Here is a 15,499-nt window from a genome sequence, read left to right as displayed (position 1 = left end):
ATTTTAGTTGTGTTGTGACATATTATTTTGGTGTAGACATTCTAGTTGTGTTGTGATGTTATTTTTGTGTTGACGTTCTAGTTGTGTTCCATCGTGCTGTGTTATGATAAATCTCTGCTGAGGGCGGGTCTGTGTTCTAAATCTCGTAGGGAAAGAAAGCCCAGATGAAGTCCTTCATCGTTGAGCTCAGCAAAGAGTTCTCCATCCTCTCCCAGTTCACCAGCTTTGTGGCCATTGAGGAGAGGGTATGTATACTCTTGATCTCACAGAGAAAGGTCAAGGGGTCAAAGGTTAAAAGCACATATATATGGTCCCAATTCACTCCATCTGAGGTTATTGAAAAACCCCCTAGGCAGCCAATTCAGTACAGTATGCTAATAAGTGAACTAAAAGAAGAATAATTATAATAATATAGTCTACATATAATAATATTGTGTGAATGTGCAAATAATATCTTCCTTCATGCCTGCAACAACAGCAAATGTATGTATATTTTTATGTAAAATTGTTTTCACACGTTTTCACACCACAAAACTGTGAGCCCCAAGTGAAGTCTTTCACGTCCCTCCCTTTTGTAGGATGCCACAAAGCCTGATGAGGGGTTCACAGACATCCCCAAACTGATTGCAGAAGAGGATGTTGACCTGTTACCTTATATGGGCTGGGAAGATGAAGAGGAGAGAGGGGAGGAGTACGAAGAGACATACGAGGTAGATGTGGTGGGAGTGAAAATGGACAGAAATGTTTTAAAAGCTCCTAAACACATAAAAGGTCTTCACTTGGGTCATACCTTTGCTTAGCTTGCTACACACTGGTTCAGTAATCCAGTGGCCCGGGTTCAATCCCTTACTTCGGCCTGACATTGACATGTTATTTTGGTGTTGATGTTCTGGTTGTGTTGTGACATGTTATTTTGGTGTTGATGTTCTAGTTGTGTTCTGACATGCTATGTGAAGATGAGGAGGAAGATACATACGAGGTAGGTGTGGTGGGGGTGAAAATGGACAGAAATGTTTTAAAAGCTCCTGAACACATAAAAGGTCTTCACTTGGGTCCTACCTTTGCTTAGCTTGCTACACACTGGTTCAGCAATCCAGTGGCCCGGGTTCAATCCCTTACTTCGGCCTGACATTGACATGTTAGTTTGGTGTTGTAGTTGTGCTGTGACATGTTATTTTGTTTTTCGTGTTGATGTTCTAGTTGCGTGGTCGCAGACTGCTATGTGAAGTGGCGGAGGAAGATATATTGGTAGGTGTGGTAGGAGTGAAAATGGACAGAAATGTTTTTAAAGCTCCTGAACACATAAAGATAGGATAAGATAGTTATGGTGTTCTATTAAAATTAATTAAAAGCAAAACTAGATTTCTAGGTTTCCACTTTAGTTTGGCAATTCCTCTGGTAGTTGGGCAGTAAGGCTACGTTCACACTAATACATTTTCATTTTAGAATGAAAATGATCTCCGACCAACCGAGCGTTTTAGCTTCATATCAGAAATAATCTCTGTCCATAATGACACGCCTTTAAACAGAAAAACACCTTCCAGAAAAAGTGACGAATCAGGGAAAGGCAGGTTGTGATTGACAAGACCCATTTAGGAAGCGAATGTAAGGGGTCTTCATCATCGTTTCCAAAAGTGTTCGTTTTTGCCGGTCCACGCTAAAACGAAACCCCAGAGTTTTCAAACTTAAAGCGCGGCCAGCAGCGTTTCCAAAAGTCTCCATTTTAGGGGCTCAAGCACTCCAGAGAAGTGGGAACCAGGATGTAAACATTCACTGTGGCAACAGTGTGCTGATTGGCTGAGGAGAATGACAGATGGATGGATGGACGCCGGGCGTTAGCGTAGCAAAAGTAATGCATTTTCAAACTAAAGCGTATTGGTGTGGATGTAGCCTAAGTGTTTAAGTGTACTGGTACTGGCATTCCAGTGATACACTGTCTTTATGATTCTCTAGGCAGGAAGTTCATCTCGGCCAATCAATCTGACCTGAATTCAATTAATTATGATTGACTGTAACTTTACCTGAGATCCTTAAAATTGTGTGAGAATTATTTACATTTTAATTCATATGAAATTCAAATCAAAATCATATTCAGTTCAATTGAAGTTCCTCAATGCCTGGAGCAGTCTGCTGTCTGTGTTATCTACAGTTTTTCAATCCATTGAATAGTCAGTATAAAAACAGTCCTACAGGGAATCAAATCTCCCCTCTCTTGTTTTTCAGGCCTTGGATGAATCTGAGTACCGTTCTATGACCCTTCCAGAGTCCTTCGTCGGGAAGATGGCCCCTGGTCCCCAAGAGATGCAAGGAGGATCATTTAGAATGGGGGAGGGAATTCCTGTTACAAATTCAGTCAGGCTGACACACTCTCTTGGCTACATTGTTCTTGACGCCCCTTCTTTTGTCCCTGCTTCTACTCTTGCCCCTGCTCCTACTGTTACCCCTGCCCCTACTGTTACCCCTGCTCCTACTCTTGTCCCTGTCTGTGCCCGTTTCCCTCCCCTCGCCATTGCCCATGCCTCTCCCCATACTCTCCCTATCATTGGTTCTGCCCGTGCTTCTCCTGGCCATGCTCCTGCCTCTGATTCTGCTCCTGCCGGTGCTCCTGCTCCTCCTCCTCCGTCTGCAACCTTTTCTGGTCCTACCCCAGACCCTCCCCCTCCTGACGTGTTTCGTTGTCGGCGCTCAAGTGGTTTCAGTTTTGGAGGTGCATCTCCTTCTCCTGCCCCTGGTCCCCGAGAGTTACAAGGAAGCCAACGGCAGGGCTTTCTTGCCCGTGCTCCTACTCTTGCCCATGCCCCTGACCTTGCTCTCGCCCAAACCAGTGCATTTGCCCAATCCAGTGCTCTTGCCCATGCTACCGGTGCTTTTGGCCATGCTTCTGCTCCTGCTCCTGCTCCTGCTCCTGCTCCTGCTCCTGCTCCTGCTCCTGCTCCTGCTCCTGCTCCTGCTCCTGCTCCTGCCCCTGCTCCTTCTCCGATCTTCTCTGGTCCTACCCCAGCCCCTCCCCCTCCTGTCTTGTTTGGTGCTCAGCGCTCTCATGCTTTCGGTTTTGAAGGTGCAGCTACTTCTTCTTCTCCTGCCCAGTCTTTTCTCATGCAGCAGCAAGGCACACTCCACTCCTCTCAGCAGCATGGACCTTATCGGGCTTTTTCAAGCTCCTCCATGCCTCCTCCTCCTCCTCCTCAAACCTCTCTGCAACTCTCTGCTCCTGCTTTGGGCTCCCCCTGGCTGCCAGAAAAGTCTTCTTTGGACTGTCTCTCCGCTCCGTCAGATATCTCAGATATCATCTGTGCTCCTTCTCCTCCTCCCGTTGTCTATGGGGCTGCTACTCGTGCCGTTGCACGGAGATCCGGTGAAATGTCCAGGGGCAGTGAAGCACCGCGTCTTAATCTGGCGGGTTCTCTCCGTCGGTCAACCTTCTCCAGGCATGCTGCTCCTCCTCCTCCTCCTCCTCGTCCTCAAACCTCTCTGCACCTCTCTGCTGCTCCTCCTCAGGAGTGCGACTATGCAGGTTTCTCAGAAAAGTCTTCTTTGGACTGTCTCTCTGCTCCCTCAGATATCATCTCTGCCCCTTCTCCTCCTCCTTCTCCTCCTCCCCTTGTCTATGTGGCTGCTACTCCTGCCGTTGCACGGAAGTCCAGAAAAGCACCTGTGCAGAAAAAAAAGCCTCTCAGCAAGATCATCGAACATGAGAAGATAGCGAAAAAGGGGATGCCACGGTAAAGGAATAAATACATTTGTTTTTCTGTCATTTCTCTAGTCTTTATCTGTGCACGCTAAAAAACAGAGAGGCTTTGCACTGGATACTTTTGTGACAGCATGTTGTGTTTTGGGTGTGTGAATGAGAGCACCTATAAAACATGTGAGCACACTCAGGAGTCTGTAAAACATGAGAGCACACTCAGGAGTCTACAAAACATGTGAGCACACATGTAAAACTGATGAGTTCTCCATTGCAGGAAGGGCGGCGGCTTGGGAGAGACTTGGGAGAGACTGGCATGTCTTCAGAGCCCAGTAAGATGCCTGCTCTTCAAAAATCATCCATCAGTTACAAACAGATAGTATACCTATGACTCAATATGAAATGGCTACCTCTTTATATTTCGGTTGTCATCAATTTCATGACACTATCCTAAATTCTGTGTGTATTCGTTTTCCGCCTTCTTTCCTTACTTCTCTCCTGCCTCGTTAGGAGGGATACTGGGAATGCACTGAGGCAGTGGGATATCTCCTCGATGTGGATTTGAACTTCTTTGCCGGAGTTTTCCTGAAGGAAAAGGGCATCGCGTCTCTTGGTGAGAACATACCCCTGTTGTGCACACACTACACAGAACCTTTCCAGTCATATTTAAGGCTTCACTGATAAAGTCTGTTTTGCACCCGGTATGAAAAAAGAAAAGAAATATCCACGTAACAATCATTACATTTCAGATGGGGGAGGCTTGAAGTTTTGCTCGCTCTCAACTATAATAGCTAGCCCACAAATATGGAGAAGACCCTTTTTTTGTTTACTCTTATAAATAATTCATTTCTCATCTGTATAGGCGCATACTGTGTCCCATTTAAGCCTCTTTTTTGGCATGTAAGACCTTTATTTAGATCTTGTTTTATTGCCTTTGCCCCGTGGGTCCAAATGAAAGCAGGGATTTAAATGTGTGTTTATGTACGTGTTTGTTCATTCTCTCTCAGGACCCAAAGCGCACGCTGACATCCTGAGGCTGGTGTCCACCCTGCTGATCCTGCAGCTGGTGCGAGTGAAGAAGCTGGTCAAGGGAGAGCTGCTGCAGTCACTGTTCCGCCTCAGAGAACCTCCTCAACACAGGTGAGTGTGTGTGTGTGTGTGTGTGTGTGTGTGTTCGCGTGTGTGAGTGTGTGTGTCTGTCTGTGTGTGTGTGTGTGTGTGAGCACGTGTTTGTGTGTGTGTGTGTGTGTGTGTGCGTGTGCGTGTGTGTGCGTGTGCGTGAGTGTGTGTGTCTGTCTGTGTGTGTGTGAGCATGTGTTTTTTTTTTGTGTGTGTCTGTGTGTGTGTGTGTGTGTGTGTGTGTGTTTGTGAGAGCATGTGTTTTTGTGTGTGTGTGTGTGTGAGAGAGAGAGAGAGAGAGAGAGAAAAACATCAACAATTGCAGAAGTACATATTTCTTTTATTTCCAACTCTTACTGTACATAAATCTCTGTGCATTTTGTTGCATGTTGCCCACAGCTGTCCAGAGTGGGCGGCCCTGAAGCGAGCGGTGGACTGGGTGCGCTGGGCAGACAGGCAGTACCCGTGTGTGTGCAGCCGGCTGGAGTTCGGCCGCAACTGGGAGTCATCCACCCGACAGCTCCTGGGCTTTGACCGCCCGCACCCCCTCTCCCCCCTGACCCCCCTGCTGGGAGACCGCCTCATACTGACCAGCTAGACACAGAATCCCCCTCCCCGCCCTGCCCCACCTCTCATACTGGCCTGCTAGACACAGACCCCACCCTGCCTCTCATACTGGCCTGCTAGACACAGACCCCACCCTGCCTCTCATACTGGCCTGCTAGACACAGACCCCACCCTGCCTCTCATACTGGCCTGCTAGACACAGACCCCACCCTGCCTCTCATACTGGCCTGCTAGACACAGACCCCACCCTGCCTCTCATACTGGCCTGCTAGACACAGACCCCACCCTGCCTCTCATACTGACATACTGCTAGACACAGACCCCACCCTGCCTCTCATACTGACATACTGCTAGACACAGACCCCACCCTGCCTCTCATACTGACATACTGCTAGACACAGACCCCGACCTGCCCTCCCCTCCCTGCCCCGCCCTGCCCTGGTTTTAGTTGAATAACTTTTCTGAATCTTGAAGATAATGCCTTAAAATTGCTAAGAAAATAGAAAGATTATAAAATGGCTAATAGATTTCTATTTCTTTCACTGGTGGAGGGGCAGAAATTCATGTTCATTTTTTTTTTTTAAAGCAGCACTTTACTGTTTCAATCCATACTTAAATCCACAAGCCAACTTGTTATTTCAGCTTGATCACATTTGTATTCGATTCTTAGCAGACAGTTTTATCCAAACCATGCTACAGTAATGATATTCTACCTTGTTGGAAGTAGCTTTACCGCTTGGCAAAGATAATGCTGAAGTCTGAATAAAAGCATAACTTGTCACGTCAGAGCCCGGACCTGCACCAGCCACGCCCTCGTTGGTGTCCACTCGCTCACTCTCACCGGAGTACTGATCACTCACACCTGTATCCTCACTCACCTGCACCGCGTTTACACTCACCGGGTTCCTAATCACCCACACCTGTATCCTCACTCACCTGCACCGCGTTTACACTCACCGGGTTCCTAATCACCCACACCTGTCACAGCCCCTACATATACCTCACACTCCCTTCACTCGGTGTCTGGTATTGCACTTCAACGGAGTAACAACCTTGGAGTTCCCGCGGCCTGACTTTCATGTGGATTACCTTCTCTCCCGTCTTAGTTTGTATCAGTTACGTTTATCGCCTTAGTTTCCGTTTAGCTTCTAGTCTTGCCGAGTGTGACTCGTGTTTTGTTTGCCGTTTGCTGTTCAGTTATAGTTAGTTCGCTCAGAGGTTGCCTCTGCTTTGTTCATTTCTGCGATTAGATCGCCAGTTCCCTCAGTTCCCAGCAGTGCTACGAGCCTGCGCCCCTCCGTGGGTTGTGACTGTGTTCTCGAGGATTAACCCCTCAGCATCTCCGTGTCTGCAACCTGTTATCTGTCCTGTGTGTTCCTGGCTGTCTCTGCCTGCAATAAACTCTGTTCCAAGTATTCTTATCTCGGAGTCTGTTCGTTCCCCGACAATAACAAAGGTATCTGGTCCACATTGTTTTTTTTATTACAAGGCATTTAGCATCAATTTGTGAAACTGAAAGCAGAAGAGAAAATGCCATGCTGCTTACCAGGAGCGTAACTTTAAAAGCTAATGTGTCCTTCAAGCAGCCTAACTACAAAGTAATAGGACGTACAATCCAATAGCAAGTATACAAACATTGCAATCACATGAAATATAAATTATGAATCTTCGATTTAAATACTTTGAGGCACACACACACATTTTTTATTAATCACATCCCTAAACCTGAAGTGATTTTGTTTTTATATTTCATGTGATTGCAATGTTTGCAATGTTTGTATACTTGCTATTGGATTGTACGTCCTATTACTTTGTAGTTAGGCTGCTTGAAGGACACATTAGCTTTTAAAGTTACGCTCCTGGTAAGCAGCATGGCATTTTCTCTTCTGCTTTCAGTTTCACAAATTGATGCTAAAGTGGAATGTCTGTACACAAGAAAAGGGATCACTGAACTCGATCTGCAGCCCGGTCCCACATGAAAGCCCCACTGTAAGATCTGCAAACTATTCTCTTCTACGTATCCTGCTACATGTTTTCACTATGAGTACACTCACATTTCTCTACCAGAGGAAAAGACAATGATAGATATTTTTGAACAATGAATGATAGATATTCATTTAAGATTTTAAGATATTCTTTTAAGAATATAAGATATTCTATATTTTTGTGAAACATGGTGTTCAGGGAACATTATACAGTACATGTCAACGTGATCTCCAAAACCTGTTCGTACATACGAAAATCTTGAAGATACAAATTCGTTAGCCTGACGATGTCATACTCATAATTCTAGTCAGAATATGAGTCTGATATCGCTCCATTGGGCTGTGATTATGGGGCGTGTTTCAACCGAACCAGGAGAAAAAATGCCTCTTCGCTCAATTGGTTACCTACAACCAATCAGAACAATGTAGTATGTGACTAGGGCCAGCTGATAAATTAAACTTTTACCGGATCCCGTAGGAAGGAAGGCAAAAACATCTTTTCGATTGACAAATGCCTTGATCGCGTTTCTTTGTTCCTCTTTCAAAATGAATGCACTGTCAATGTCTAAATGGACTCGAATCTATACATTTCAGCTCTCCAGCGGCAGCCATGTTTGTTGTAAACGAATTCAAACCAAGCGCCTTTTTGTGTAGTGGTTGGTTACGTTACTGTTGATCATCTGTCCATCATGGTATAAAGCCTGCCTTGACAATTTGATTGGTACGGCAATGTCTGTCCGCAGATAATTTCTCCTCAATGGAGTAATGCCAGACCGAACTTCCCAACCAAAAAATGTGTGGGCGGGGCTAAGTTCGGTCTGGTATCCAGGCTACAAATTCGTAAAAATACTTACTAAATCAAGTGAAATTTTGGGATGGCATTATTAACCACGCCCATAATACAACGTGAGTCAACGTCTGTCTCCGACATATTCCGCCATATTGGATTTTTTTTATCTCCCATTCACTTCCAGTGTACCAAAATGTGTGTAATAACTTGCGTTCTGCGTCATGAAATACCGTTTTTCTGTTATATTCTTACAATTTAACATTGATTTCTCATTAAAAATGCAATCATAACACGTTTATTTTACATCAATTGACTTCACGAAGTGTGTTTCTTCTGTCTCAGTCATATTGGAGTTTTTGAGTTTCCCATCCACTTGCATTGTACCAAAATGTGTGTAAAAACCTGTGTTCTGCTTCCTGAAATACAGTTTTTCTGTTATATTCTCACAATTTAACATTGATTTCCCGTTAAAAATGCAATCATAACACGTTTATTTTACATCGTTAGACTTCACGAACGGGAGGGGGGCGGGAGATTACATGACCTATGAATATATACATTTTCCAGCATACATGACACAACATATTGGCATGTGGAAGATTATGGGCTGCTTCATGAAATTATGACAAGATGTAAAGCTATGATTGTATAATTTCTTACTATCAACCCTACCCTCTCATAAGTGGTTTACAACCCACATATGTATGGTTTGGAACTCATATAAAAAGTTGAGACTGTTAAGATCTTAGTTAACAAAAGTTCTAAACCTAAAAAAAACTATTTAAAATTCTAACAAAGACAATTAAACCATAGCACAATGCATATTACTCATCTTTATTTTTTATAGTCTATTTTATTAGGTGTAAGTGTGTAAGGAAAGACAAGTCATGGCCGTTTCATTTCTAATCAGGCTTGCTGATAGATATGTAGCACATGCTATGACCACAAGATGGCGACATTGGCTTGGCTATGGCTTCGATGGCTTCGAACTTTTTAGAAATACAGACATATTTCTTACAGTAAATTATGGTAAATTAACACGGAGTAAATCGAACACTAAATTTTTGTTTAACCTTTTAGTTATTGACAAACACTGTTATCTAATATTAACAAACAGAAAACATAAATTAGAATATGAATGGCAAAGTAATGTTGCTAACATGTAGAAAAGAATGATGCGCTTTGAGACTGATCAACAACATCATAACTTTATTTGACCCATATCATGTTTCAAAAACTTGTACACTGTTGGCCTATTTTAATACCCATGCATGTTATAACACCATGCATTATTCTACCCTTGCAGAAGGTTTGCATTTCACATATTTGTCTGACTGAAATGTGGTTTCTCATATGACTGATTTCAGGCAAACTCCTCCCCTCAGGGCCAGCTTATACCAGCTGAGGCTTTCTGTCATGTAAGTGTTTCCTGTTTAAAGACATTAGTCAGCTCACATTTGAATCAGAGGTGCATTCACTGGTGCACTGCATTCACTGGTGCACCTGGAGGACCAGTGGTGTACAGAAGTCCCAGTAGATTAACCGACAGCCTTTAAACCAGATTGGCAAAACCCTCAGTCAACATGGCACATCCTGCGCACCAGCTTTTACCAGACTCCTTCCTGTCGAAGATGATATCATCAACTGCTGGGGCTTTTGCCATTATTGCCATCTTCCTTTTTTTCCAGATCCTTTTTAAATTTGATTTTGTGTGTCCCTGTGATCCAGATTATGGCAGGCATGTTAATTTCTGTGTTTTGTACATGGTGCTCCCTGCTCTTGTCTTTTTTTTCATCAACATCCTGGTAGACAAGAAGCGTGTGAAGAGCTGTGGATTTACCATAAAGGATGTCCCCTGTTCATCTATTAAAATCTTCAAGAAATGCTGCGCTGTCTTTCTGAAGGCTTGCTGCATGGGGCTCTTATGGGCGATAATAGCCCTTATTGATGGAGACTGGTTTGTCTGCCTAATGACACATAGCAATGGTACAGCTGAGGAACAACTGGCTTGCAAGCAGCTGAAAGACAGGACAAAATCCGAAGAGGTTGATGTCAGATATTACACCAATGTATCTCGTGTAAGTAGCTGAACTGTTACCAGTTTCCTTCAAGCATTCATGGAGACTGTTGGCACATTGCATTAACTTATAGTGGGAAGCTGTAAGAGGGGTTTTTATAGGAGAAATGCTAATATTATTCTGCAATAGCATGATTGCATATATTGACACATTTTATATCACTTAACCCCTTATTAATATATACATTTGCACTTATACATAGTATTCACAGTCCTATAACACAAAACATTTAAAAATCTCATTCCCTTTTAGTCTATAGGTTTAGGAGTGATGTCAGTAGTTATAATCCTGTGGATCGTGGCATCATCTCGATTCCAGTCATACAGAGAGCATCTCCTTGATGAAGAAATAGAGAATCACAAAGAAGCAGTTTTACAAAAGCATATAGCTGAGGAAGCAAAACAAAATCTACAAGACTCAACAGCAACAGCATCAGCAGAAGCAGCAACAGAATCAGCAGCAGCAGCAAGAGCAGCAGAAGAATCAGCAGCAGAAACAGCAAGAGCAGCAGAAGCATCAGCAGCAGAAACAGCAACAGCAGTAAAAGAAGCAGAAAAAGCAGCAGAATCAGCAGCAAGAGCAGCAGAAGCATCAGCAGCAGAAGCAGCAACAGCAGCAGCAGCAAAAGCAACAGCAGAAAAATCAGCTGAAGCAGCAGCAGCAGCAGAAACAGCAGCAACAAAAACAGAAACAGCAGCAGCAGCAGCAGTAAGAGCAGCAGAAGCATCAGCAACAGCAGTAGAAGCAGCAGCAACAGCATCAGCATCAGTAGCAGCAACGACATCAACAGAATCAGCAGCAGCATCAAGAGCAGCAGCAGCAAGAGCAGCAGAAGCATCAGCAACAGACGCAGCAACAGCAGAAGCAGCAGCAACAGCAGCAGCAAAAGCAACAGAAGCAGCAGCAAAAGCAGCAACAAACACAGCAGCAGCAGCAAAAACCAAAGCAAAAACAGCAACAGCAGCAAGAGCAGCAGCAAGAGCAGCAGAAGCATCAGCACCAGAAACAGCAACAGCAACAGCAGCAAGAGCAGCAGCAAAAGCAGAAGCAGCAGCAGCAAAAGCAGCAGAAGCAGCAAGAAAAGCAGTAGCAGCAGCAGCAAAAACCAAAGCTAAAACAGCAACAGCAACAGCAGCAGCAAAATCATCATCATCAGCAGCAGCAGAAGCAGCAAGACCCACAACAGCAGCATCAGTATGATCAGTCAAGAAACAGGCCTTATTCTTGCAATGACGTATATCACGGGAGAGTCTTCACTCAAAAGATTCACCTGTGTCTCATCTGGTCAGCCATTGAAACAGTCCAGTTTAAGTACCCTAGATAGCATAAGGGGTGTCACCCCATAGCCCCGGCCCTCCATGAATATGTATCAGTCAAGACAGGAAACTCCCAGGGGAGTCACAGGGGAAATTGTTGGTAAAGAGGTCCAGCTGTGAGCAAATGTCTCAGAGGCCTGTATTCATGGGGGTGGGGTTTTAAGGAATACAAAAGACAGTTTGATATGACCAAGTGAGAGAGGGGGGGCGGTGGGGGGGGGGTTCACTCACACCTTCCTCAGGGCATTTAATTTACACTCTTACATTTTAACCTAAGTCCAATTAAAAAAGCAACAAATACAAATTAATATAAGATTAATTGGATTATTGATTATTGTCAATCATTATTAACTCTGATCCTTAATTCTGCTTTGCAACTCCTTCAGCAGCAAGACCCACAACAGCAGAGGCAGTAGCAGCAGCAGCAGCAGCAGCAGCAGCAAGACCCACAACAGCAGCAGCAGCAGCAGCAGCAGCAGCAGCAATACTCTCAACAGCAGCAGAGGCAGCAGCAGCAGCAGCAGCAAGACCCGCAACAGCAGAGGCAGTTGCAGGATGAAGCACTTTACAAGAGCAGATATCTGAAGAAGCAGGCTACAAAAAAACGTGAGGGGACAACAGATGTCAGGCAATGTTGTTACCACCCACTGCGCCTCTTTTAGTTTTACCTCCAACACCTGCAGTTCTCCCTCACCAGAGATTGATCTTGCCCTCAGATCTCTCTTTCTCTCGTTCTTGTTTTTTACGTTAGTTTAATAAACTTTTTTTCATAACTAACTTGTTGTCCTTTGTTATTGTTTTATGTCAAATGTTTATGTTATATGCCCGGCTTGTGTGACTACAACATAAAAAAGTGGGGGCAGCAAACAAAGTTAGTTTAAAGAATAAATAATTGTATTAAACTAACATAAAAAACAAAAGCAAGAAAGAGTGTCTAGGGGTGTATGGATAGGTTCTATTTAGACTAAACCAAATGTTTCCTTTGTGGGTTATATGTTCATGCCTACATACAGTACGTGTGTAGCAACTAGGGTTTCCCAGTGTTTCACCAGTGCTGTCTCCTGTCCACGCACAGCTGCTGCACAGACTAAAGGGGGCGTACTGGGTCGCAACACCTCCCTCCGCGAAAATGTTTCTGTACGAAGCCTTGAAAAATAAAAAGACCTGCTGTGACCCATCCAAACAAATGCCCCACCTTTTGGGTCCACTGAAACCTGGGCCCTAGGACAACAGGGACACAACAAGGAGAACCGGCCACTAACAGGCAACAGGCATGCAACATGCCCTTAACACAATAAAGACATACAGGACCACATCCAAACCTTTTAACAAGTAATGGGGTCATAACCCAAAGGTGATGAGCCACGCAGACATCTGCCAGCACTGACAACGCAAAACAAGTCAGGGTGCAGAGAGGTGCACAAACTTATTCTAAAAGGACTTTTCCAATCGTTTGCGAAATGTAATGGTATCTTCCTTGGCTAATGCCTCCCCTTTCCACCGAGTTTCATGATAATCGGGCTTGTAGTTTTTGCGTAATCTTGCTGACAGATAGACCAACAAACACACTAACAAACCGCACCAAAAACATAACCTCCTTGACTGAGTTAATTATCACTGTGCCTCTTATTTTCTCACTTCCCCTCCCTCCCTCCCTCCCTCCCTCCCTATCCCTCTAATTGGCTGAGCTCAAGCAGATTGGTTCCCCCACTGAACTGGGTTCCGCTCAAGGTTTCTTCCTGTTAGAGAGTTCATCCATGCCATCGTCATCTTGTGCTTACTGCAGAGAGCTTAGGCCTTGGGCTCTGTAAGGCACTTTCACTTTGTCTGTTGGTAATGGAGCTATGCAAATTAATTAAATTGATCTTAGATTTTGCGTCTTATGTCTAATCGAGTTTGTAAGTCACATTCTCTTCTTTTTCTGTCTTTTGCTCTCTCTCTCTCTCTCTCTCTCTCTCTCTCTCTCAGAAATAACTGCTTTTCACTCAAGTACTCATTCACCCAATTAGTTTTCACTGAATAGGTCGTTAAGTTCAAGTATGCGTTTCATATGATAAGCAATAATCATGAACTGTGAGTCTATTCAACACATTTTATTTAGTTTCTTCTTTTCATATGCAAATTTCAAAGCCACATTCTTTCCATGTACTGTATGTCTGAGTGAGTAAGTGACAAATGTCTCTCAGATGTATTTGTCATGGCCTAAATTTATCTTCCTTTATGTAGATGACCCCATTTTCTCAGAAAGGTTTCGTGTCATTTCTGCAGAGGGCTTGTGGGTACAGCTGTAGCATTGACAGTGTGGCGACTTGTGCTTTCCTGTTTCACATGAGAATGTTCTGGCATCTAGGTATCCGAATGCACCCAAACCAACACACACAGGCATCATGCAATACAAAACAACTGAAAGCACCATACTGTTAATCATACCTAAAATGTCCACCAAACTATTTATGGTATCAAAATGATAAGAAAAGGCCTTATTTCCATACTAACCATGCAAGCACAAGATGGAATACTGGCTTTGCTCCACAGCCTGTTTGTACCTAGACTGATCCAGGTGTATGTTTCCCTGTCGAACCAAGCAGTTAGTGATATGTGCCTTATCTGAAAGGCTGGAGTGCTTCATATTACATACAGTTACACTAATTACATTGTACTTAACTCATTGTTAATGAATCAGTGTATCTATGGGCTGTTATTCACTGATTTACAAGGCCTGAGCCCCCTAGAGCAAGCACAAGATGAAAAGTAGCAGCCTTTGTGACATTCAACCCCCCACCCCCTCCCAGCAGAGGCGTGGAAAAGCTTTGGTGAACCTACACAGTGGCTAGTTCTCAGTGATGTAGTTGAACCTGCCGATGCACAGTGTGATGTTGTGCAGTGTCACAGGAAAGGGGAGTGGCAGGGCTTGAATCTCCCCTCTAAGACACCCTGTGCTCTCCGTCTGCAGGCCTCTGCTGAACAGTGTGGCATAATAACTGGTGTATCAACCTGGTGGAAAAACATGTCAGATGGTTTCACTTTCACTTTGTCGTTCACTGCGCAGAAAACATACATTAAAAGCCATAGGAAAGGACTGTTATTCACTCAAGTACTCATTCACTCCATTCATTTTCACTGAAGAGTAGAATAGTTGTTAAGTACAATTATGCCTTTAATGTGAAGTATTATGCATGAACAATGCCTGTATGTAAATTCAACATATTTGATTTTGTTTCAGTTTTTTTATTCATTTGACAAGTCAAAGCCGTGTTCTTGTCCTGTATATTGTTTATGCGTTTATTTGAAAAGGGACAGTGTACATTGATAAACATTTCCCAAGGAAAATGTAAATGCACCGGAATTAACTAGGTTAGCTATTTTTCATCCGTTGTCCCTTGGCAGGGCATGACAGAGAGATACGGAAAGAAATAATAATAAAAAAATAATAATTATATAATAAAAAAAATAAATTATAATAATAAAAGATAAACAACAGTTTGACAAAACAGTGCAGTTAAGAAAACAAATTGTAAAAACCAGACAGACAAGGTGTTAGACATAAAAAGAAGTTACGGTGTGAGTAGTGCAGTGGCCTAATTATGGTTGCAGGTTTGGTTATTTTTTATCCATATCTGAGTGAGTACGTGACAAACCTCTGTCTGGTCATGACAGACTTCTTTGTTTGTCTTGACGTGAGCTCATATGCCTTCATTTAGTTGACTCGAAGCTTTTTTTCATCCTCCTTGCATGCGCTTGTGGGTACAGCTGTGGCATTGACAGCGTGGTGACTTGTGCTTTCCTGTTTCACATGAGAATGTTCTGCCATTTAGGTATCAGAATGCACCCAAACCAACCACAGGTATCATGCCATATGAAACAACTGAAAGCACCCTACTGCTAATCATACCTAAAATACCCACCAAACTACTTATGGTATAATAATGACAAAAAATCCTTTTCTATGAAAAGATATT

The 15,499-nt window shown here is 43.6% G+C and overlaps 1 protein-coding gene across 2 annotated transcripts; it reads left to right on the top strand.

The window, feature by feature from the left end:
• The first annotated feature begins 6 nt into the window (after window positions 1-6).
• Window positions 7-6,146, top strand: LOC105891481 (protein mono-ADP-ribosyltransferase PARP4-like). 2 transcript variants are annotated; one of them, XM_031582835.1, is made up of 9 exons: window positions 7-245; window positions 579-710; window positions 932-979; window positions 1,201-1,248; window positions 2,224-3,722; window positions 3,963-4,017; window positions 4,196-4,298; window positions 4,693-4,825; window positions 5,204-6,146. In XM_031582835.1, the coding sequence occupies exons 1-9, from the start codon at window positions 165-167 to the stop codon at window positions 5,400-5,402; spliced, it is 2,298 nt and encodes a 765-aa protein (XP_031438695.1). In that variant the 5' UTR covers window positions 7-164; the 3' UTR covers window positions 5,403-6,146. The 2 variants fall into 2 exon arrangements, with proteins under 2 accessions (XP_031438695.1, XP_031438701.1); XM_031582841.1 differs by lacking the exon at window positions 1,201-1,248.
• Window positions 6,147-15,499: the final 9,353 nt, after the last annotated feature.

The sequence above is a fragment of the Clupea harengus genome, chromosome 2 (assembly GCF_900700415.2).
Source record: "Clupea harengus chromosome 2, Ch_v2.0.2, whole genome shotgun sequence".
NCBI classification, from domain to species: domain Eukaryota; kingdom Metazoa; phylum Chordata; class Actinopteri; order Clupeiformes; family Clupeidae; genus Clupea; species Clupea harengus.
The sequence above is the reverse complement of the archived record's forward strand: the minus strand, read 5'-3'. Positions and strand labels throughout refer to the sequence as shown.